Source organism: Ovis canadensis, chromosome 1 (assembly GCF_042477335.2).
Source record: "Ovis canadensis isolate MfBH-ARS-UI-01 breed Bighorn chromosome 1, ARS-UI_OviCan_v2, whole genome shotgun sequence".
NCBI lineage: Eukaryota > Metazoa > Chordata > Mammalia > Artiodactyla > Bovidae > Ovis > Ovis canadensis.
The window spans coordinates 262,096,928-262,120,796 of NC_091245.1; the positions used below are offsets into that span (position 1 = coordinate 262,096,928).

General features: G+C 38.3%; 1 protein-coding gene across 7 annotated transcripts in view; it reads right to left on the reverse strand.

Moving 5' to 3' along the window:
- ATP2C1 (ATPase secretory pathway Ca2+ transporting 1) overlaps positions 1-23,869 on the reverse strand; it is a 160,470-nt gene that overhangs the window by 52,560 nt on the left and 84,041 nt on the right. For all 7 annotated transcript variants that reach the window (XM_069565559.1, XM_069565589.1, XM_069565608.1 and 4 more), the window contains 4 exons: positions 23,776-23,865; positions 21,535-21,570; positions 17,909-17,970; positions 17,447-17,555 (listed from right to left, as the gene is read on the reverse strand). In XM_069565559.1, coding sequence (XP_069421660.1) covers positions 17,447-17,555; positions 17,909-17,970; positions 21,535-21,570; positions 23,776-23,865 — 297 coding nt within the window. The remainder of the gene's footprint in view (positions 1-17,446; positions 17,556-17,908; positions 17,971-21,534; positions 21,571-23,775; positions 23,866-23,869) is intronic.

A 23,869-nucleotide genomic window follows, 5' to 3' on the forward strand; every position in this document is an offset into this window, starting at 1 on the left:
AATGAAGGAAATATAATTAAAAGTTCTTCATGAGCTCTAGCTTATTAATCAAAGTCCACCTACCCAAGTGTTAACAAGAAGTGAATTTGATCCTATGGTAAATGCTTGCAAACTCTGACTTAAGAGTACAGATTCAACTTGATCAAGTTGCTAATAATTTAAAGGCAACAATTTAAATTCAGTTAACAATGATTTATAGGATATCTCACTAAGACTATTAAAAAGAACAAAATTTTAAAAGGGAATCTATTTTTGCAACAGTCCTTTCCCACCAACGTAAAATAAGAATCTTAAAGTTAGTTAGTGTTAGTCACTCAGTCGTGCCCAACTCTTTGTGACCCCATGGACTGCAGTCCACCAGGCTCCTCTGTCCATAAGATTTTCCAAGCAAGGATACTGGAGTGGGTTGCCATTTCCTTCTCCAGGGGATGTTCCCAACCCAGGGATCGAAACCGGGTCTCCTGCACTGCAGGCAGATTCTTTACTGACTGAGCTACAAGGGAAGCCCAAACAAGGACACTAAGTCTCACTTCTAACCTACCTATATAATCTTTTTAAATTCTAGTGACTTAGTGAGAGGTCACAAAGAGTCAGACATGACTGAGCAACTGAACTGAACTGAATGAGGAAAAAAGAAAATCTTTCTCTTCAGCATTTTAAAACGAATACCATTCTTCAGCTCACTATGCTATTTAACAACTGAACTATAAAAAGAAGACAACAAAACACTAAGCATAGCTTCAGTTTAAATAATAAGTCTTAGAGAACCAACACTCTTATTGCTCTACGTATGGACTGGATTTCTCAGTTGTATGATAATACTATTAAAGAAAAGTCCACCTTTTCCAAACTCAAACACACATGATTCCATCAAACAGCTTTTAGTGAATATGCATGTTTCCACATTCCACAAATAAACCATATACCTTTTCCAACATTCTAACTTAATTTCTTTTGACAGCTAGTTTAAAATCTCTTAATATGTTTGTAAACTGCTCTTTTTTTTACAAATGTGCATGTAAGTTTAATAATTCAGAAATTTAAAAGCAAAGTTTCAGTGACAAATCACAATAAGGAAGGGCAACATGCTGAAATCTGCCAGGAGCCAGGGTGAGGAATTCCACCGGTGACAAGGTCATGCGGCAGAGCTCTGATGGCAAGGCTAATCAGACCTCAGGTTTTCCACCTGGTATTTCCTGAGCATGTACCCCTCAAAATAAGAATCTGCCTGCTTTTCCACTCTTCTGATATTCTCTGGAAAAAGTCAAATCAGGGCTTTAGTCTTCTGCATTTGAAAGGGATGTTTCAGTTAAACCCCTCTGATAACTATCTAGCTTGCCTAACAGGTTCCCCTGGACCTCTTACAGCTTGAGAATTGCTTGCAGCCCCCCAACCACTAGAGGCACAAAGCTTAAAAACATCTTAAAGATACAGAGCCTTTTCTAAAGAGCCAAAAATCATATATTGACAGGATTTCACTGTTGACTCAATGATTGCTGCCAGGCCTCCATATTCTTTATCTTTTAGGCACCTGAGAGGATGTTAATCCATGTAAACAGGATATGGAAAAGGATATATAATAGTTTTGATGTTAACAACACTAGACTTTTGAGTTAATTACTTTTCTTTTGTTATAATCACTGTACTCCTTTTACTTGTTATAAATTGCTGTATCTTTGCTATGTAAGAATGCAACTTTATTTAGTACTTTCTGAGAGTGGCACCAGACTTCGGGAAGAACAACACAAATAAGTCTTCTGGTTGACAAACCCTTGTCAGAAAAAAGGCTGTAAAATGTTAATTGGCCCTTTTGGCCTGAAAATGATGTAAATCACCTAACACTTGTATGCAGAGAGGAAAGCCTGGTTTTGATAAGAGTCTGGGCTGCTAATGCTGCATAACTTTGTATTACCCATTGATCTCTATGTATAATCAAAAGTATAAAAGGCCTTGAAGGACAATAGAGGGGGGCCAGTCATTGGAAGGACTGGTTTCCCCCATGTCTCCTCTTTACTCTAATTTCTGGCTGAATTCCCATCTGGGGCATGGAGGCTCACCGTGTCTACTTACTTGTCCCGGCCCGTAAGAGAGACAGCCCAACACGGGGCACTCTCCGATATTCAAACGGATGCCGGTGGCCTAACGTAGATGGTGCAAGCTCCTTGTCTGGAACTTTATTGGCTTTCCACGTAAACCAAGTTATTCAGCCTCTTTTCTCCACTTAATTTTCCTATTACACTATTTCTTCCTAATCTAATCTTATATTAATAAATAAATAAGTTTTTTCCCTCACCAACGCCGTCCCCACTTCAAATTCCCTGGATCTACCGGGGCTGGACCCTGGCAGAAATCAACTTATCAAAACACCTGCCAAAAAAATACACTGAAGTCAATATAAATACTTATAACTCATGAATAACATCATAGAAAATAGTAGAGCAGGGCTCTCAAACAATCAGTCCCTCCACTAAAACAATCATAAGCTGGCAAAAATTGACAGAATGAACTCTGGAATAAAAAACACATCAATTAGGGAAATGCTTAAGAAGAAACAGGCATTTTTATTTTTCTATCTGCTCGTCCCCATTCCCAAGAGAAGCAGCAACAGCAGTGGGGGTGGAAGCTTCTTTCCTGGCGCCTATTCCTAAAATACTGTTAAGTTGTGTGTTCTGACCTGTCCGGCAGTTCCCTGAAGGACTGGTACCAAGGCTGACCTTTATTTCACATGCTAACTCCAGCTACAGTGGCTTTCAGGTATTTGCCAAAAGATTAAACATACGTACTAGCAGGCAAAGGATAGAACATGGCAAAATAGCAGACACACCCAAAGACTGAAAAGGAAGAGAGTAAGGGAGAAGTTCTTTGAAGAAATAAAGGCTTAGACGGGCTACCACGTATACCAGGGAAGACAGAGTGTAATGTCCAGGATCAGAAGCTAGTTCAGAAAAGACCTGACAGGACCCTACAGATCTGAGTCTGGCACAGTAAGAAGGTGAAGGTGTGTGAAGGCAGAGTGGTAGGCAGCCTAGCTCAGTGATGAAGAAGTGCCCCAACTCAGAGAAAAGCTGGAAAGGGCAGGAGAGTGGCACTCCCCTCCCCTACTCCCAGTTTTCTGGCTTCAGATGGATAAGACTGACTCTGAAGATAATAAAACAGAAACTTCAGGGCCATAAACAACAAGGAATCTTGTCTTTGTAAAAACAATTTGGAAAGTCACTAAACAAACTGGACTGCTACAGCCCTCAACAACCAAAAACAAACCCTAGTTCAGTTCAGGTCAGTCGCTCAGTCGAGTCCAACTCTTTGCGACCCCATGGACTAGCATGCCAGGCTTCCCTGTCCATCACCAATTCCCAGAGTTCACTCAAACTCATGTCCATCGAGTCAGTGATGCCACCCAGCCATCTCATCCTCTGTCGTCCCCCTTCTCCTCCTACCCCCAATCCCTCCCAGCATCAGAGTCTTTTCCAATGAGTCAACTCTTCGCATGAGGTGGCCAAAGTACTGGAGTTTCAGCTTTAGCATCACTCCTTCCAAAGAAATCCCAGGGTTGATCTCCTTCAGAATGGACTGGTTGGATCTCCTTGCAGTCCAAGGGACTCTCAAGAGTCTTCTCCAACACCACAGTTCAAAAGCATCAATTCTTCAGTGCTCTGCCTTCTTCACAGTCCAACTCTCACATCCATATACGACCACAGGAAAAACCATAGCCTTGACTAGACGGACCTTTGTTGGCAAAGTAATGTCTCTGCTTTCCAATATACTATCTAGGTTGGTCATAACTTTTTTTCCAAGGAGTAAGCGTCTTTTAACTTCATGGCTGCAGTCACCATCTGCAGTGATTTTGGAGCCCAAAAAATTAAAGTCTGACACTGTTTCCACTGTCTCCCCATCTATTTCCCATGAAGTGATGGGACCAGATGCCATGATCTTCATTTTCTGAATGTTGAGCTTTAAGCCAACTTTTTCACTCTCCTCCTTCACTTGCATCAAGAGGCTTTTTAGCTTCTCCTCACTTTCTGCCATAAGGGTGGTGTCATCTGCATATCTGAGGTTACTGATGTTTCTCCCAGCAATCTTGATTCCAGCTTGTGTTTCTTCCAGTCCAGGGTTTCTCATGATGTACTCTGCATAGAAGTTAAATAAGCAGGGTGACAATATACAGCCTTGACGTACTCCTTTTCCTATTTGCAACCAGTCTGTTGTTCCATGTCCAGTTCTAACTGTTGCTTCCTGACCTGCATACAGATTTCTCAAGAGGCAGGTCAGGTGGTCTGGTATTCCCATCTCTCTCAGAATTTTCCAAAGTGTATTGTGATTCACACAGTCAAAGGCTTTGGCATAGTCTATAAAGCAGAAGTAGATGTTTTTCTGGAACTCTCTTGCTTTTTCCATGACCCAGCAGATGTTGGCAATTTCATCTCTGGTTCCTCTGCCTTTTCTAAAACCAGGCTAAACATCAGGAAGTTCATGGTTCATGTATTGCTGAAGCCTGGCTTCGAGAATTTTGAGCATTATTTTACTAGCATGTGAGATGAGTGCAACTGTGCGGTAGTCTGAGCATTCTTTTGCATTGCCTTTCTTTGGAATTGGAATGAAAACGGACCTTTTCCAGTCCTGTGGCCACTGCTGAGTTTTCCAAATTTGCTGCCATATTGAGTGCAGCACTTTCACAGCATCATCTTTCAGGATTTGAAAGAGCTCAACTGGAATTCCATCACCTCCACTAGCTTTATTCATAGTGATGCTTTCTAAGGCCCACTTGACTTCACATTCCAGGATGAAAGCATTACTACGAACAAACCCTAAGGAAGGAGCAAATCTGATGTACAGAGTTACGACGTCATAATACCCCAAATACCTACTTTTCAACAAATAATTATAGATACAAGGAAATAGGGAAGTATGGCCCTTTCACAAGAAATACTAAATTGACAGAAACTATCAATGAGGCAGGCCAGACATTAGATGTACTAGAAAAACCTTAAGTCAGCTGTCTTAAATGTGCTCAAAAAGGATGGATGAAGTATTAAAATAAATCAGAAAAGCAATTAATGAAAAAGAGAATATCAATAAAGAAATTTAAAAACTGTAAAAGAAAAAAAAAAGTCTAGGAATTCCTTGGTGACCTGACGGTTAGGACTTTGCACTTCCACTGCCTGGGGCCTGGGTTTGATCCCTGGTCAGGGAACTAAGATCCCACAAACAGTGTGGTATGGTCAAAATAAGAAATCCTGATGCTGAAAAGTACAATAAATGAAAATTTCACTAGAGGGGCTCAGCAGCAGGTCTGAACAAGGTGGTGGGGGGGTGGGGGTGAAGTGAGCAAATCTGAAGATAGGACAATTGAAATTAACCAGTCTGAAAGGCAGAGAAAGAGAAAGAAAATGAAGGAAAATGATCAGAACATAACTATCTGTGGAACACTATCAAACATACCAATTTCAGCATTATAAGAGTCCCAAAAGAAGGGGGGGAAAAAACCTAGAAATGGGCAGAAAGAATATCTGAAGAAATATTAGATGAAAACTTCCTAAATGGAATGAAAGACAGGAATTTACTCATCAAAGAAGACAAATACACACCAAACAGGATAAACTCAAAGACATCTATACTGAGAGAGATTATAACCAAAGTGCTGAAAGACAAAGACAGAATCTTGAAAACAGCAACAACAAAGCAATTCAACATGTACAATGAACTCTCAATAAGATTAACATCCCATCTCTTATCAGAAACCATGGAGGCTAGGACCAGTAGAATGACATATTAAAGCACTGAGGGGGGAAAAATCAAACAGAATTATATATCCAGCAAAATTATCTTTCAAAAATGAAAAATTAAGACATTCCTATTTTTTAGATAGCTAAGACAATTCATCACTAATAGAAATGTCAACAAGAAATACTAAGGCCTTCCAGATAAAAGGAAAGAATTTATAAAATAAAATACTAAAGCCATGTGAAGAAATAAAAGATTTCAGTAAAAATAATAACAACAAAAATAAATGAACAAACGATCTGAATACACAATCTCCCAAAGAAGAAATACTGGTGGCCAATAGGCACATGAAAAGATCATCACCACTAACTGCTGCTGTTGTTCTGTTGCTAAGCCCAGTCTGACCCTTTGCAACCCCATCAACTGCAGCACACCAGGCTTCCCTGTTCTTCACTCTCCCAGAGTTTGCTCAAACTTATGGCCATCGAGTTGGTGATGCTATCTAACCATTCCATTCTCCGGCACCCCCTTCTCCATTTGCCTTCAATCTTTCCCAGTATCAGGCTATTTTCCAATAAGTGACTCGTCACATCAGGTGGCCAAAGTTTCACAGTTTCAGCTTCAGTCCTTTCAATGAATATTAAGGGCTGATTTCCTTTAGGATTGACTGGTTTGATCTCCTTGCAATCCAAGGGACTCTCAAGAGTTTTCTCCAGCACCACAGTTCAAAGACATCAATCCTTCGGTGCTCAGCCTTCTTTATGGTCCAACTCTCGTATCCATACATGACTACTAAAAAAAGAAATCACAGCTTTGACTATATGGACCTTCCAGCAAAGCTGAGTTCTCTGCTTTTTAATAAGCTGTCTTGGTTTGTCATAGCTTTCCTTTCAAGGAGCAAGCATCTTTTAATTTTATGGCTGTAGTCACTGTCTGCAGTGATTTTGGAGCCCAAGGAAATAAAATCTGTCACTGTTTCCACTTTTTCCCCTTCTATTTGCCATGAATTGATGAGACTGAATGTCATGATCTTAGTTTTTTTAATGCTGAGTTTCAAGCCAGCTGTTTCAATAATTGTTAGGGAAATGCAAATCAAAACCTCAATGAGATATCACCTCACACCTATAAGAATGCCTATTATCAAAAGGACAAAAAATAACAAGCCTTGACAAGAATTTGGGAGAAAAAGGAACCCTCATACACTATTGGTGGGAATGTAAATTGGCACAGGCACTATGGAAAACAGTATGAAGATTTCTCAAAAATTCAGAATAGAATTGCCACATAAACTCAACTATTCCATATTTGGTATTTATCCAAAGAATACAAAAGACATTAATTTGAAAAGATATATGCACCCACATGTGTTCCCTACATCATTATTTACAATAGCCAAGACATGGAAACAAAATTAAGCATCAACTGATAGATAAGTGGATAAAAATGATCACACACATACATATGCACACACAATGGAATACTACTCAGCCATAAAAATAAATGAAATTTGCCATTTGCAACAATGCATATCATCTCTGAGAGTATTAAGTAAAATAGGACAGAGATAGACAAACAGCGTATTATTTCAGTCATATATGAAATCTAACACACACACTAAAATAATAAATTCAAACTCATAGAGAACAGACTGGTGGTCAACAGAAGGAAAGGAGGTTTGAGAGTGGGCAAAAGGGATGAAGGGGTCAACTGTACAGTAATGGATGGTAACTAGACTTTCTGTGGTGATCATTTTGTAGTATATACAGGTATCAAATTATAATGATATACAGCTGAAACTTAAAAAACATTATATACAAATTTTACTTCAATTAAGACCCCCCAAAAATCAATGAAAACCAATTTGCTATTTGAAATTTACAATAAAGAATGCTGTGTGTTTAAGTAAAATAAATGAATGAGTGAAATGAATCAACACATCAAGGACTTTCCTGGTGGTCCAATGGTAAGATCTGCCTTCCAATGCATGGGGCACGGGTTCAATCCCTGATTAAGGGAAGTAAGATCCCACATGCCACGGGGCAACTAAGTCCACACACTGCAACTAGTGAGTGGCCCTCAGCAAATATTGAGCCTACGTGCTCTGGAGCTGACACGCCACAACTAGAGAGAAGCTCCCATGCTGCAGTGCAACTAAGACCTGATACAGCTAAATAAATAAATAAATAATTTTTAAGTGAATCAAGCATTTTAAAAAGGGGAGACTGGAGAAAATCAGAAACATAAAAAATAAAGCACACACAGAAAACAAATAGCAAAATGGCACAAAAAAGTCGTTCTCTACCAGTAATTCTTTAAATGTAAATAGATTCACAATAGTATAATACAGTCATACAACAAAATACTATTATTTGACAATAAAAAGCAGTGATGTACTGATACATGCTACAACATAATGAACCATGAAAACATTATGTTAACTGAAAGAGGCAAGACACAAAAGACTGCACAGTGTATACTTCCATTTATATGAAATGTCCATAACAGGCACATTTATTCAAACAGAACAAGTAGATTGGTAGCTACCAGGCTCTGGGGCAAGGAGACAAAGTTGGTGAAGGCTAAAAGGTAAGGGTTTTCTTTTGGAAATGATGAGAATGTTATACACCTGTGGTAATGGCTGTACAACTCTGAAAACTACTGTACTGTACATTTCAAATGTGTTAATTGTTTGGTATGTGAACTATATATCTCAATCAAGCTGTCTTTTAAAATATATATATTTTTACATGTGGTGGATGCACCAGTACTTCTGGCACAGACTAAGAGCTAGTTATGAATGCCCCACCTCAGATCTGCCAAAACAGAACCCAGATGAGTCCTGCTCATATTAAAAGTTAGGATGCACTCCCCTAGGGTCATTCTATGTTACAGAAAGAAAACAGCCCTGAAAGCTCACACAGTTAATTCATTACATAAGAAGACACATTTTATTCTTTTAATTACTTTGCTTGCAAGTTGGTGTCTCCCAGTAGAAAGGGCAAAAAACTGTCTTTTGCATTTCCTAACTTTGAAACCTGGTATAGCAGTCTATACACAGTACTCAACTATTTGTTGAATGGCTAAAAAAATGACTTTGTAACACAGACTGATTTCTGAAGAGAGGGACAACATTTTGCCTAAATATGCTAGCAAATGTTAGAAAAAAATCTCTTTTAAAAAAATACCAAATCAAAGCAGAATCTGTTTTGTCAGAATATCAAGTTTTCCACTGAGTAAATGGAGAATTTACTTAGTAACTCAGGAAGTCAGATGCTCTGACATAGAAAGATAGCTCCACTAATGGAGTTACTCAACACAGAGGAACCTGCTTGCTAGTGGGTATTAACAAAAGAGCAGCCAAGAACGTGAGCCTTACAGAAAGGGACATAATGCATAACTGAGGTTTCAGCCAGAGACTACCTCTGACTGTAGCCAAGGGAGGTCTGTGCTTATTCAATCATGCTCATCGTCTTTGGTTTTTACTCGCCCTGGGTACTAAGGAACAACCCTAAAGACACCAGAATCTACTCAGTGAGCTGTGGATTCCTGAAGTAAAAAGGGTCTCTATGCAATGCCAACTGGCTGGTTCTACATTTAGACTTCCAAGCCTGGCCCAAGTCGATCTTGACTCCTAGTGGAAACAGCCTTTCTGCGCAGATTTGAAAGGTCTGATCTAGTGTCATAAAAACGGCTTCCTGGCTCTCAACCACATAAGTGGTAGTTATCTAATAGAAGTTTGATACATTTAGAAAAACATCCTATCAAAAATTGGGATTAGGAAAAAAAGAAGTAGCAACTGTACCCTGTGTGTAGATTGTGAGGACAGTTTCAAAGAATGATATGCGGCACATGAGCCACAAAAGAAAGTGTCAACAGAATTAATCTTTCAGAACTCCAAGTAAAGAAAAATCTTGGTATATTTCAGTCAACATTTTGGGTTTAGTTAGAAATTTTCAGCTAAGAGGTAAAATATTTTCAACAGTCAAAACAAACCTTCTTTTCCTCTATTACATTGTTTTCTCTTACAAAGAATTCCTTATTCAAATACTGATATAGACTATACCTGGAAGATTACGAAAAATATTTTATGCTTCCAAAAAGGCAAAATGTACTACTATACAAGTACATGCAGTCTATAAGATTGCTTTATCTAAAGTCGCTATGGGACCAATCCCTCTAAAGTGTTGATTACTCAGTTGTGTCTGACTCTTTGTGACTTTATGGACTATAGACTGTCAGGCTCCTCTCTCCATGGAATTCTCCAGGTAAGAATACTGGTGTGGGTAGCCATTCCCTTCTCCAGAGTATATGCTCTACTGAGGGATCAAACCTAAATCTCCTACACTGCAGGCAGATTCTTTACCATCTGAGTAACCAGGGAAGCCCAATTCTTTGACAGCCACCAATTAACTGGCCAGGGTACCTCTTTTCAATTACTATTTAAAAATTAAAATAAAAATCCTTTGGTAAAAAAAACTAGAAAACATGCCCATAACTCAATTCCTCTAGGTCTTACTATCCCAGCTCCATGAATGATTCTAAGCTTCCTATGCTGGTAAGGTTACTGTCACCAACACATACTCGCTCTTTCCTTGGCTATGGAAAACTGACTCAAGCAAGAAAACACAATACAAAAATCTTTAAGTTATCAATATTAATCTTCTTTAAAAAGGGTTTTACAAAAGATAGGCTTATCCTGCTATGGACTGAATTCTGTCCCCCTAAAATTCATGTTGAAGACCTGAACACCAATGTGAAGTGATGGTAACTGGAAATTAGGCCTTGGGAGGTGATCAGGGTTAGACAAGGTCACGTGGGTGAGGTCCACATAATGGGATCAGTGGCACTGAATGGAGATCACTCTTTGTACCATATGAAGATATAGCAGAAAGGTTTAAAGACAAAGAGAGCCCTCACCAACAACCCAATTCTGCCAGACCTTGACTGTGGACTTCCCACTGCCCAGAAACAAACAAAATAAATGTCTGTTGTATAAGCCACCAAGTATGTCATATTTATTACAGCAGCCTAAACTGACTAAGACACAGCCAAAACACACGGAAAAAAGTTATATAGCAGTCAGGTCACTGAACATACTGACAAGATGCTACTGCAGGCCCACGTAAGAATTACAGCTAAAATATGAACCAAAGAAATTATGACAGGAACCCCGGAGTTGCAGCAGTGACAATGCTGAAGTAGCAACCCTGGCCACAGTCCACGTCCACAAGAAAAAAATTATACAGCAGAAGTCCTGGGCTTTTTTTTTCCTAAGTGAAATCCAAGTTCTTTATTGTGAGAAATTAATAATATCCCAAGGCTGCGGAGTCTTCTGTTTCCCTTACACTTTAATGAAAAGTTTGTTTCATATATAAAGTTGGTGCAAAAGTAACTGTGGTTTTTGTACTGTTCTAATTTCTCATTTGATATACATTTGGCATACATTCTTAATAAAAGTGATTGTTATGCATTATTTTAATGCACATTTCTTGCTTTATGCTTTCTTGTTAGTGACATTATTTGGTGTTTATTTTATCTTAAACTAGGGATTTGTGTTAGATAAAAAGCAAATTCAAGGGATTTTCTGAGTTCAAAATGGGTCATAAAGCAACATCAACAATGCATTTGGCCCAGGAATTGCTAATGAACATACAGTGCAATGGTAACTCAAGTTTTGCAAAGGAGACAAGAGCCTTGAAGATGAGAAGCTTAGTGGCTGGCCATCAGAAGTTGAAAGTGACCAACTGAGAGGATCATAGAAGCGGATCCTCTTACAACTACATGAGAAGTTGCTGAAGAAATCAATGTCAACCATTTGACAGTCATTTGGAATGTGAAAAAAACTGGAATCTGAAAAAAAGCCAATAAAAGCTCATGGGTGCCTCTTGAGCTAACCACAAATCAAAAAAAAAATCATCATTTTCAAATGTCATCTTCTCTTATTCTACACAACAACAATGAATCATTTCTCTATTAGACTGCGACATGCAACAAAAAGTGGATTTTACATAACAACTGGTGATGACCAACTCAGTGGTCAGACCTAGAAGAAGCCCCAAAGCACTTCTCAAAGCCAAACTTTCACCAAAAAAAGGTCATAGTCACTGTCTAATAGCCTGCTGCCTGTCTGGTCCACTACAGCTTTCTGAATCCTGGTGAAACAATTACATCTGAGAAGTATGCTCAGCAAATCCATGAGACGCACAGAAAACTCCAAGGCTTGCAGCTGGCACTGGTCAACAGAAAGGACCCAAGCTCCATGACAACGCCCGAGCACAGGTCACACAACCAACACTTCAAAAATTGAATGAACTGGGCTACAAAGTTTTGCCTCATCTGCCATATTCACCTGACCTCTCACCAACCGACTACCACATCTTCAAGCATCTCGACAACTTTTTGCAGAGAAAATGCTTCCACAACGAGCAGAAGACAGAAAATGCTTTCTTCAGAGTTCGTCAAATCCCAAAGCACAGATTTTTATGCAAAGGAACATTTTCATTTTTCTTGTTCAGTTGCTAAGTCCTGCCTGACTCTGTGCAACTCCATGAACTGCAGCATGCCAGATTTCCCTGGCCTTCATTATTTCCCAGAGTTTGCTCAAATTCATGGCCATTGAGTCAGTGATGCTATCTAAACATCTCCTCCTCTGCCATCCTCTTCTCCTCGTGCTCTCTATTTTTCTCAGCATCAGGGTCTTTTCTAAAGTGTCAGCTCTTTGCATCAGGTGACCAAAGTACTGGAGCTTCAGCACATCAGTCCTTCCAATGAATATATTCAGGGTTGATTTCCTTTAAGATTGACTGGTCTGACCTCCTTGCAGTCCGAGGGACTCTCAACAGTTTTCTCCAACACCACAATTCAAAAGAATCAATTCTTCAGTGCTCAGCCTTCCTTATGGTCCAACTCTCACATCCATATATGACTACTGGAAAAACATAGCTTTGACTACATGAGTGTTTGTTGGCAGAGTGGTATCTCTGCTTTTTAATACACTGTCTAGGTTTGTCATAGCTTTTCTACCAAGGAGCAAGCGTCTTTTAATGGCTTTAATCACAGTCCACAGTGATTTTGGAACCCAAGAAAAGAAAATTTGTCATTGTTTCCACCTTTTCCCCCATCTATTTGCCATGAAGTGGATGGGACTGGATGCCATGATCTTAGTTCCCTGAATGCTGAATCTTAAACCAGCTTTACTCTCCTCTTTCACCTTTATCAACAGGCTCTTTAGTTGCTCTTCACTTTCTGCCATTAAAATGATATTATCTGCATACCTGAGATTGCTGATATTTCTCCTGGCAATTTTGATTTCAGCTTGAGTCATCTAGCCTGGCATTTCTCAGTCCAACATTTTGCAACAGGAATAAACAAACTTATTTCTCCTTGGCAAAAATGTGTTGATTGTAATGGTTCCTATTTTGATTAATAAAGATGTACCTGAGTCTAGTTACGAGGATTTAAAATTCACGGTCCGAAACCACATTACATTTGCACCAACCAGCTAGCCTTAGATAATCTTTCACCATAACCATATTCAGCAAACAACACATCACTCCAATAAGCCAATTTAGTTACATCAAAGGTAGTAACCTGTGTCTAGAAAAGAAATATACCTCATTAGCTTTCTTATGTCTTCAGTCAACACATTTAAGTCTAGGAAAAAAAAAAAAAAAGGCTCAACTCTTTCAGTAAAATTGCCTCAATCTACTGTCAAAGTAGTTGCAAAAACCTGCCTGTGGTACCAAGTAATAGGTAAAATGAATAGGAGAAAGAAGTTATCAGAAGGAATTAAAGATGGTTAACTATACATGTAAAGTGGATTAACCAAAACAAAATCAACCTAAGCAGCACAGCACTGCCAAATAAAACATGTGCTGATGAAGTGCTGAAAAGCTAACAGATAGAGGGGAAACAATCACAACTAATCAAATACTCCACAAAGTATATATTTCTAAATTTCACAGCATCAAGCATTAAAATGTAGAAAATATTCTCCTATTAAATTCACACTGTATCTTTAATACATATTTGCTGAATGGATAAAATATGTACTAATCCACATTCTGACAACTTTTCTTCTACACGCATGAGATAATGTTAGTTATCTGAGATAATTCTCAAGTGCTGCTGCCCTTGTCTGCTCAGTTGTGTCTGACTTCTCAGCACCATGAACTGCAGCCCACCAGGCTCCTCTGTCCATGGAATTTTCCAGGCAAGAAAACCTGAGTGGGTTTCCATTTCCCACTCAAAGGGAATCTTCCCAATTCAGGGACTGAACCTGCATCCCTTGTGTCTCCTGCACTGGCAGGTGGATTCTTCACCACTGCACCACCCTTGTGTAAATGAAAGCCCTTAAATACTTGACCAAATCAAATGGTGTTTTGAAGTTTCTATGTCATTATACTGTAATGGGAAACATTTTCTTCTATCTATCCGAGCGAGGAAGTCTGCTTCTGATTAAGAAAAGAAGCACTCCAGAATAAATGGTAACAAAAACTTCCCAGATTCAAATAAGGGTTCTTAGGCAGAGGAGCAGAGGATTTATATTAAGTGACAGGCCTACTACATCTCTAAGGAAAAATAATTCAACGTCTTGTCATTAACTAAATATCAGGGATAGGAGGAAGGGACAAGAATGAGTAAGAAAGATATAGAAAGACCTACTAAGGGGAGAAAGAAGGTAATAAAGTAAAATTAACAGTCCCAATACTTACTGTATTGTATTATTTCCACAATTAAAGCAATCTGATATCTTTCAAAGGATAAATTTTTAAGTATTTGGAAAAAAGACTTCTCTCTATTCCAAGATTAAATGAAGCTTGTACTTATTATAATTCCAAATGTCCTTCAGGCTTTCCATAACCTCCATATGAGAACCCATGTTTTGGGACACATTAGGCCTTCAAAGAATGAAAGCTGCAGACACGTCAATTCCTACCGATGAGACTGGTGTGGCTCATGGACTCTGGCCTCCTTTCACTAGGTGTCTAACTCTGCCCCTTCAATGTATCCTTAACCTAGTGGCAAGATTAAAGGTAACACCATTGCCAGCTGGTTATGACCTTCAAAGACAAATCCCAACCCATAACATCTGAAGCAGAGCTTGGTTTCCAACACTCCACTGGATTCTGATCCCACCAGATATGTTCTATATACTCCTAACTACTCCAGCTCTGGATCACATACCAGAACACTCACAGTGATTCTGCAGATTCTAAATTCTGCAGCTGCTCCATCTCTACCCAGTACTACCCTCTGACTGGGCTTCCCCAGTGGCTCTGGCTTAATGGTAAAGAATCCGTCCGTAGCACAGGTGACTTGCAGGAGACTCAGGTTCAATTCCTGGCTTGCAAAAGGCCCCTCGAGAAGAAAATGGCAACCCGCTCCAGTATTTTTGCCTGGAAATCCCCATGGACAGAGGAGCCTGATGAGCTACAGTCCATGCATGGGATTGCTAAGAATTGGACATGACTGAGCAACTAAACCACCACCACCACCTGTCAATTATCACCACCAGACCAACTGCTGTCTTGAGGCATTCTCTCGTTTCACTCCAATCAGAAGTAACCTCTCCCTTACCGAAATTTTCTACTCCATTTTTTGTACTTCTGTTTCATTTACCCAGTTTTAAATCTTATGGTGAGATCTCTGAGGGTATGAACTCTATCACACCTTCTCTGTTTCCCACAATACATAATACTCCCATAAAGATCTACCAATTCACTACAGGGACACCTCAAAAGACTCTATGAGAAAGATGTATATTGAAAGGAAAAAAATTTTTAAACATGTTTAGATATGTCACTTTTTTATATCTACTTTGATAATCTCAGTATTTTCAGTAAATATTTAACACATTTACAATTAAAATAAGCACTAATACAATGGGATTCTATACATCTTCCTACTATTTGTTCTCCACTTGAGCCAACTACTTATTCTATATTCCTATTTCTGTTCTTTTATTTTTTGCCTTCATTTAAATTTTAAAAGTTGTTTCTTTTCTTATACATTTTTTAAAATTTTAACTATAGTTGATTTCAAATTGTAGTATCAGTTCAATTCGGTTCAGTCACTCAGTCGTGTCCAACTCTTTGCAAACCCATGAATTGCAGCACGCCAGGCCTCCCTATCCATCACCAACTCCCAGAGTTTACCCAAACTCACGTCCATCAAGTCGGTGATGCCATCCAGCCATCTCATCCTCTGTCGTCCCCTTCTCCTCCTGCCCCTAATCCCTCCCAGCATCAGAGTCTTTTCCAATGAGTCAACCATTCTCATGAGGCGGCCAAAGTATTGTAGTTTCATCTTTAGCTTCAGTCCTTCCAATGAACACCCAGGGCTGATCTCCTTTAGGATGGACTGGTTGGATCTCCCTGCAGCCCAAGGGACTCTCAAGAGTCTTCTCCAACACCACACTTCAAAAGCATCAATTCTTCAGTGCTCAGCTTTCTTCGCAGTCCAACTCTCACATCCATATATGACCACTGGAAAAACCATAGCCTTGACTAGACAGACCTTTGTTGGCAAAGTAATGTCCCTGCTTTTGAATATGCTATCTAGGTTGGTCATAACTTTCCTTCCAAGGAGTAAGCGTCTTTTAATTTCATGGCTGCAATCACCATCTGCAGTGATTTTGGAGCCCCCCAAAATAGTATAGTTGATTTCAAAGAACAGTTAAGATCAAACCAGTCAATCCTAAAGGAAATCAACCCTGAATATTCATTAGAAGGACTGATGCTGAAGCTGAAGCTCCAATCCTTTGGCCAACTTATGTGAAGTGCAACTCACTGAAAAAGACTCTGATGCTGGGAATGATTGGGGCAAGAGGTGAAGGGGGAGACTGAGGATGCGACGGTTGGATGGCATCACCAACTCAATGGACATGAGTTTCAGCAAACTCTAGGAGATAATGAAGGACAGGGAAGCCTGGGATGCTGCAGTCCATGGCATCACAAAAAGTCAGACATGACTTAGTGACTGAACAACACCACAGTTGATTTTAATGTGGTTTTCATTTCTGCTATACAACAGTGATTCAGTTATACATTCTATTGCTTTTCCTATTCTTTTCCATTACAATTTATCACAGGATACTGAATATAGTTCCCTGTGCTATACAGTAGGACCTTGTTGTTTACCCATTCTGCATATCATAGTTCACATCTGCTAACCCCAACCTCCTGTTCCATCCCTTCCCTAATCCCCATGCCCTTGGCAAATACAAGTATGTTTTCTGTTTGAGTCTGTTTATTTCAAAGGTAGGTTCATTTGGGTCATATTTTAAATTCCACATATAAGCAATATCACATGGGGTTATGTCTTTCTTTTTGCTGCAAATGGCATTATTTCATTCTTTTTCATGGCTGAGTAGTATTTGATTGTATATATGTACCTTCATTGTGAACAAATATCTTCTTTATCCACTTCTGTCAATGGACATTTAGGTTGATTCCATGTCTTGGCTATTGTGAATAGTGATGTATGATCACAGGGGTACATGTATCTTTTTGAATTATAGGTTTGTCTGGATATATTTTTTAGCCCCTTCCACCATGAGGACATAGCAAGAAGGCACCAGCAATGAACAAGAAAGAGGGTCCTCACCAGGACGCAACCATGCTGGTCCCCTTGATCTTGGACTTCCAGATGCCAGAACTATAAGAAGTAAATTTATCTCTGTGGTAGTTAGAGCTGCTCAAACAGACTAACACATCAAACTCACCTCAAACAAGCGCAAGTCAGCAGGAACCCTGTCCCCAACTGAAAGGCAAACTGTATCACCTGGAACTAAGTCTCGTGCAAGCGTATGCTCCAATTTTCCTTCACGCACACTGTAACATAAAACAGAAATAGCCACAGCTGAAGAAAGCAAGCAAGACCCCTTACTTTAAGAAATTCCTTCCAGTGGGCTTGCCTGGGAAAAATATATTGCATTATCACACAGTCACATATAAAAGGTATCTGCTAAATAAACCCATGTCTCAATAATCTCAATAAAATCAGAAGTAACAAAAGTTTTAATAGTACAACTTGCTATAATGAATAGACCATGAATTTTTCATGTCAGATTAATGGTTTCTACCTTATGTTCAGACAAATCTTGGGCCACAAGGTATATTGTACTAGTCACATTTAATTTCTACTTTTAAGAGTAGAAATCCGTTATCAGAAACAAGGATCATACCAATGGCATTCTGGTGGCATAAGTTTACTTAGTTCTTCAAGAGATTTTTCTGAACGATATTCCTATTAAAAAAAAAGAATATTAGTAAACAATATTTACGAAGAAACGCAATAAGCACATTCTTAAGAACATATGCTATGTTAGACTTAAACATTTACCTAAACCATTATTTTAACATTTCTCCAAATTTTTATCTTTTTGTTTACTTATATTCCCATGCAAAAACGCTTGTCCTTTATTAAATGTTATATTATAGGGACCAAACAATCTTTTATAATTATATATTCTCAATTCTGTATTTCAATATTCAGTGTACAAACCTAAGGTCAAGTTACTGATAAAGTGAAGAAAACTAATATTAGTATAACCAAAGAGTATGTAATTTTCAGTCATTAAAAAGTTAAGATTACTGAGCCTCATAATTAAGATAATTTTACTTTCAGTGTTTAATGACCAAGGAAGTCAAACAATTAAATGCAAATAACACTGGCACTGAAGATTCATGCCATGGCAACTGTAAAGGTTTGTGAAATATGTCTGTGGGAGAAACATGAATTAAACAAGGAGTGAGACATGGCTGCCCTACCCCAAAAGACATGTTTCCCAAGACTCTGATTCACCCAAAGGGGAAATTCTCAGGAGCCCTAACTCTGTGAGGCTCAGTCTTCCTCCATCCATATAATCACAGCTGACAGTCAGAGACATCCTTCAACACACTATACTATTTAGTCCAGCTTCAATGGACTGTCTCACTTCATGCAACATCACTGCTATTTTTGTCTCATTCTGCACTAAGTACACCAACTTTTTGATCTAAGGTTAAAAAGGGAGGAGAAGGAGTACGGAGAGTAATGGAAGTGAAAGTTGGGGTGGGGGGAGTTCTGAAATGACTGCAGTTCTAGCACAAATCAAAACTGCACATCCATCACAAACATTTTCAAATAGAAAATGCAAAGCTATATAAGAATAACTTAGAAATAAATCTGTCTTTACTACTAAGACAAGAGGAACAAATGTGAGAGTAAGGTAAATCTGTAAATATAAAAATCACAAGACACCCAGTGCAATATACAGCATAAGGAACATTATAATTTTGTATGGGGACAGATGGTTACTAGACTTATCATGGTGATCACTTCATAAGGCATATAAGTATCAAATCACTATGTAGGGCACCTGAAACTAACAACATTGTATGTTAACTATACCTCAATTTAAAAAAAAATTACAGACACCCTTCCCCTAACTATATCAAGGATATTAAGGAGTTTAGAAGTTTTCCAAAAATTCCATAAAAGGCTAGAAAATACTCACCAGTCCTAGATCCTAGTCATGTAAGACATAAAAGCTGCCCAATTTTTACCTCCCTCTTTAAACTTCTTAGCCTTTACTCCCTACAACTACAAAGTGAAGTCGCTCAGTCATGTCCGACTCTCTGCGATCCCATGGACTGTAGCCCACCAGGCTCCTCCGTCCATGGGATTCTCCAGGCAAGAGTACTGGAGTGGGCTGCCATTTCCTTCTCCAGGGGATCTTCCCGACCCAGGGATCAAACCCAGGTCTCCCTCATCATAGGCAGATGCTTTAACCTCTGAGCCACCAGGGAAGCCCCTGTAACAAAATGATCCTTCAACATACCACCAAAAACTTGACAGCCATCTCAAATGAACACCTAAAAGTTAAATTTTAAATTTATTGTAAAGGCAGCATCAATATGTAATTATACAGAACAATTAGCTATTTTTATGGCTGCAAGGAGGTATAAGAGGGATGGGAAATGGAGATTAGAAAGGATAGTGGAGTCAGATACAAACATTAAAGGACTATAAAAAGCACTCTTCAAAAATATAGGTAAAAACACAAATATAAATAATACTAAAAAATGAAGACTTTCTGAAAGATTTCTGACAGTTTTCTGACAAGCATTAATGTAAATTCAACAAAGAGTAAATAAGACCCGTGTAGAGAGGATTTTTAATTGTCACTTGCAGAATATTTTGTTCTGTCATAAGTACATTTGGGGAAAAGGCTCACATCTGCATAAAAAAATCAGAACTGCCAATCTGAAACTGGGCTTTTCATAAATGTTTCAATTTGTTCTTGAGTTTTCCTTCAAACGGACCTATCATACAGATACTTGGCAGATGGTTTCAGCCATTAAGATTTAAGGTGTGCAACACCATTTTTAGTAAAAGTCCATACAATGTTAAAATCGTCATTTTGTGGAACTTTTTTTGAGGGTGGGAGTTATTTACCAAGCTACTAAGGTCTTCGATTTTGTTGTTGTTTAGTCACTAAGTCATGTCCAACTCTTCTGCAATCCTATGGACTGTAGCCCGCCAGGCTCCTCCATGGGATTTCTCAGGCAAGACTACTGGAGTGGGTTGTCACTCCCTTCTCCAGGGGATCTTCCCAACCCAAAGATCAAACCCTGCATCTCCTGCATTGGCGGGCATATTCTTTTACCAGTGAGTCACCAGGTAAGCCCATAAGGTCTTCCATACAAAATGGTAATTCTCTAAGAATTCTTATGAAGCAAGCCACTCCACACATCTGTAGCACTACTAGTGATGCAAAAGCATTCCAGCTACTGGTCCAATGGGTCAGGCATACCATGCAAATGACCATGAATGAGACCCAGCCTGGAATGACTCTGCTAAACTAGCCCTCAACCTGCCTTAAGGTAATTTTTATGTTAAAACATAAAAGAGCATTTCCTACATATAGGATCCCTGATGGTGTACTAATGCAACTCACAAAGTTGTTGCAGATAATCTGATTCCAACCGGCTTTTTTACACTGGGTGGCTATAAAACAAATTACTAAATTAGAAATTATCACAGGACACCTGGATGATGACAGGAAATATCCAAGGAATATATCACAGATGTGAAAATAACCACAGCCACTTAAAATATGCTCTGTTGATTATAAACATGAACTTCAAATGACATATTACAGTTTTCCTTAAATTAGAATATTTCTTCTAGTTTTATTAACAGTGCTTCAAATTTTTAACCATCAAATGACACCTGCCAACACTGTTCTAAAACCTGCAGAAGTTATCAGATATTTAAAGAAGCATAAAACTAAGCCCATGTTTTTATTTGTCTACACTAGTCAATAGAAATTCAGACATTATCTCTACATTATTAATTTTTTTAAACACGGTTCCTTTTCATAAATTTTCTTTACTGTCTCAGTGCCTGTGCTGAATGGGGAAGTTTCATCCAGATCAGAACATCCCTTCCATGGATGAACAAGGAGTCTGAACCCTGACCCAATTTTTTAACTGGAAAAAATGTAGAAGTCTACTGCTGGATTTTATTTCTGTTTCTGTACTTTTTGTTTCCATCTGCTTCAGTCAACTTTAAATAGAAACACCATCAAATAGAAAACTAGATTTTCTTCATGCCACTGACTAAATCAAAGCAGTCGTGTTGGTTCCACAAACTTCCTTTAAGAGTTATTGTTTCTGAAATTATTTCAAAAACATATAGAGCAAATTATTCTGAACAACATACCCATCCCCCAATAATTAAACATTTTAACATAAACCAACTTGATTTTTTGAAGCAATTAACTAAAATACCACTTTATAATGTTATCAAAATGGACTTACTCACCTGAACGAAGGCGACCGTAACAACGATAAGTATTGCCTAAACAAAACAAAGAAACAAGTTTTTTAAATCAGACACTGCAGCTTCTGAAATCGTATTTTATTTTTCTGACTCTATCTGCAGCCCCAAGACACCAGACACTAAGTGCAGGACAGCCAGGGAAGGAATCACAATTCTGCCTTGAGGCCTAGGGGTGGAAAAACCCACAGCCGACAGGAGTCTGCCTCCCCAGGATTGTTTCTTAAGCGCTCTGATCTCAGGATCCCTTTACAAACTGAGGACCAGCTTTCGTTTATGTGACTAATAGCTACTGATATTCACCATATTAAATACTTCTTTAATTACTGGGTTTTAACTTCCACTTTCATCTAAAAAACGTAAGTGCATTATATGTTAACACGTACAATATTTTTTATGAAAAACTCTTTTGCAATCCCACAGATTGTGGCCAACCAGGCTCCTCTGTCCATGCAACTTCCCAGCAAGAATACTGGAGTGGGTTACCAATTCCTTCTCCAGAGGATCTTCCCGACTCAGGGATCAAACTCATGTCTCCTGAATTGGCAGGTGGGATTCCTTACCACTGAGCCACCAGGGAAGCCATATGAAAAATACGTCACTCCTCAAAATTGTGAGAAAAGTGGCAGTGTTTTCAATTTTTCTATCTTTGGTGTCCGCTTTAATACTGGGTTGGCCAAAAAATTTGGGTTTTTTCATTCTCCTATCTGCTTCTGCATTTAATTTATTGACATGTTAATTTGGCTAAAGTTTATGAAAAAAATTCAACCTCATACAGTTACTGTTGGATAGGGAAGAGTTTATTTTAAAAGCCTTTTCAAATAATTGTGGTTTTTATTCTTAGCTACTACAGCAAAATTAGACAACTGCTAGTAACTTTAAAAGTAATTTGCAATGTAGAATCTAAAACTAGATCAGTGAACTTTTCATAGTCTGTTATATTAGAATCAGTCTCCTTACTATTGTGAATGAATATTTTGTATCATCATGCACAGGTCATTTAGAAAAGGTTGATTCACTGGGTTATTCAAATCTTCCAAGTGTTGACACATTTTATAATTGTTCCCAAAAAAACACATTCACTGAAATCACTACTGATCTCATTAGAATAAGGTCTTAAAATAGGGGAGCTATCCAGCATAAAAATTTTGCAAAGTTCTAGTTACTACTGAAAGCTTGAAGTTTACCATTGGTAACAAATTCTGTCAGTTGTTTCTCTTGTAGTGAAAGGTTATTTCACTCACTTTCAAAAAAAAGTATGCCAATTATTCAAGTCTTAATACCTATAGTTTGTGTATCAGTCATTCTTTGGAGTAAAAGGCTAGTTCACTTCAGCACACGGCCTTTCCTTGGGACAATCACCATATTTCAATCAGTACTTCCTACTTCATCACACAGAACATTAAAACCTATATACTTAAGGATCAAGATTTAGTAAAATTATTTTTTACTGTTTTATCGAAAACATTACTAAGAGAAACAGTGAAAGAAAACATTAAGTACTAGACAGTTTACTAGATAGGTGCCACTATCTTGACTCAGACCAAATGGTTTTACCCACATCACTTTTGCTCCATTAATGCAAATGTCTATAGCAAAAAGACAAATAACATTTTAGCTTTATGAAAGTAGTTTTGGCCTCACATGCTCCCTAAAATAATCTCATAGACTTCCAGGAGTCCACAAGCAAAAGCTGGAGACTTTGAAGCTCTGTGTTCATTTCTCCTGTGCAGTTAAGCAAAACACACTTGCTTTAATCAATGCCTAGACTTACTATAAATTTTTATACTACAATGAAGCAGAGGGCAAGGAAAAAAAAGATGAAAACTAGAATAACCTAGCTGGAGAAAACAAAACCTTACATAGTAAATATACAGTGCATTGTTAAATATTTTTAATTTCAAAAATGTCAGGCTTCAGTTCACAACTAATCAAACATACTCTGAATTGGAAAGTAAAAGAAATTAAATATTTAATTGGAAAATTATTATAAAATGTTTCACATCTATGAAATTATCAGGTTGTTAAATAATTCCCAAGGGTGCCAATCACAGACCCTTGAACATTACTTGAGATCACTGCAACTAAAACCAGAATCTTGAAAAAAAAAAAAAAAGCAAACCTGAAGAAAACAATAAGGCATCTCTCAATTCGTATTCTAAAATAAAAGCCGATCCTAATTTATACAATTAACTAACAATTTAAAAATACATATATTTTTCTTACCACAGTGATACTGACAGCATCATCAAACTGATGCATTAAAACACTGATGACTGCAGAAGCCAGAAGCAGCATAATAAGGGGATTTTTAAACTGA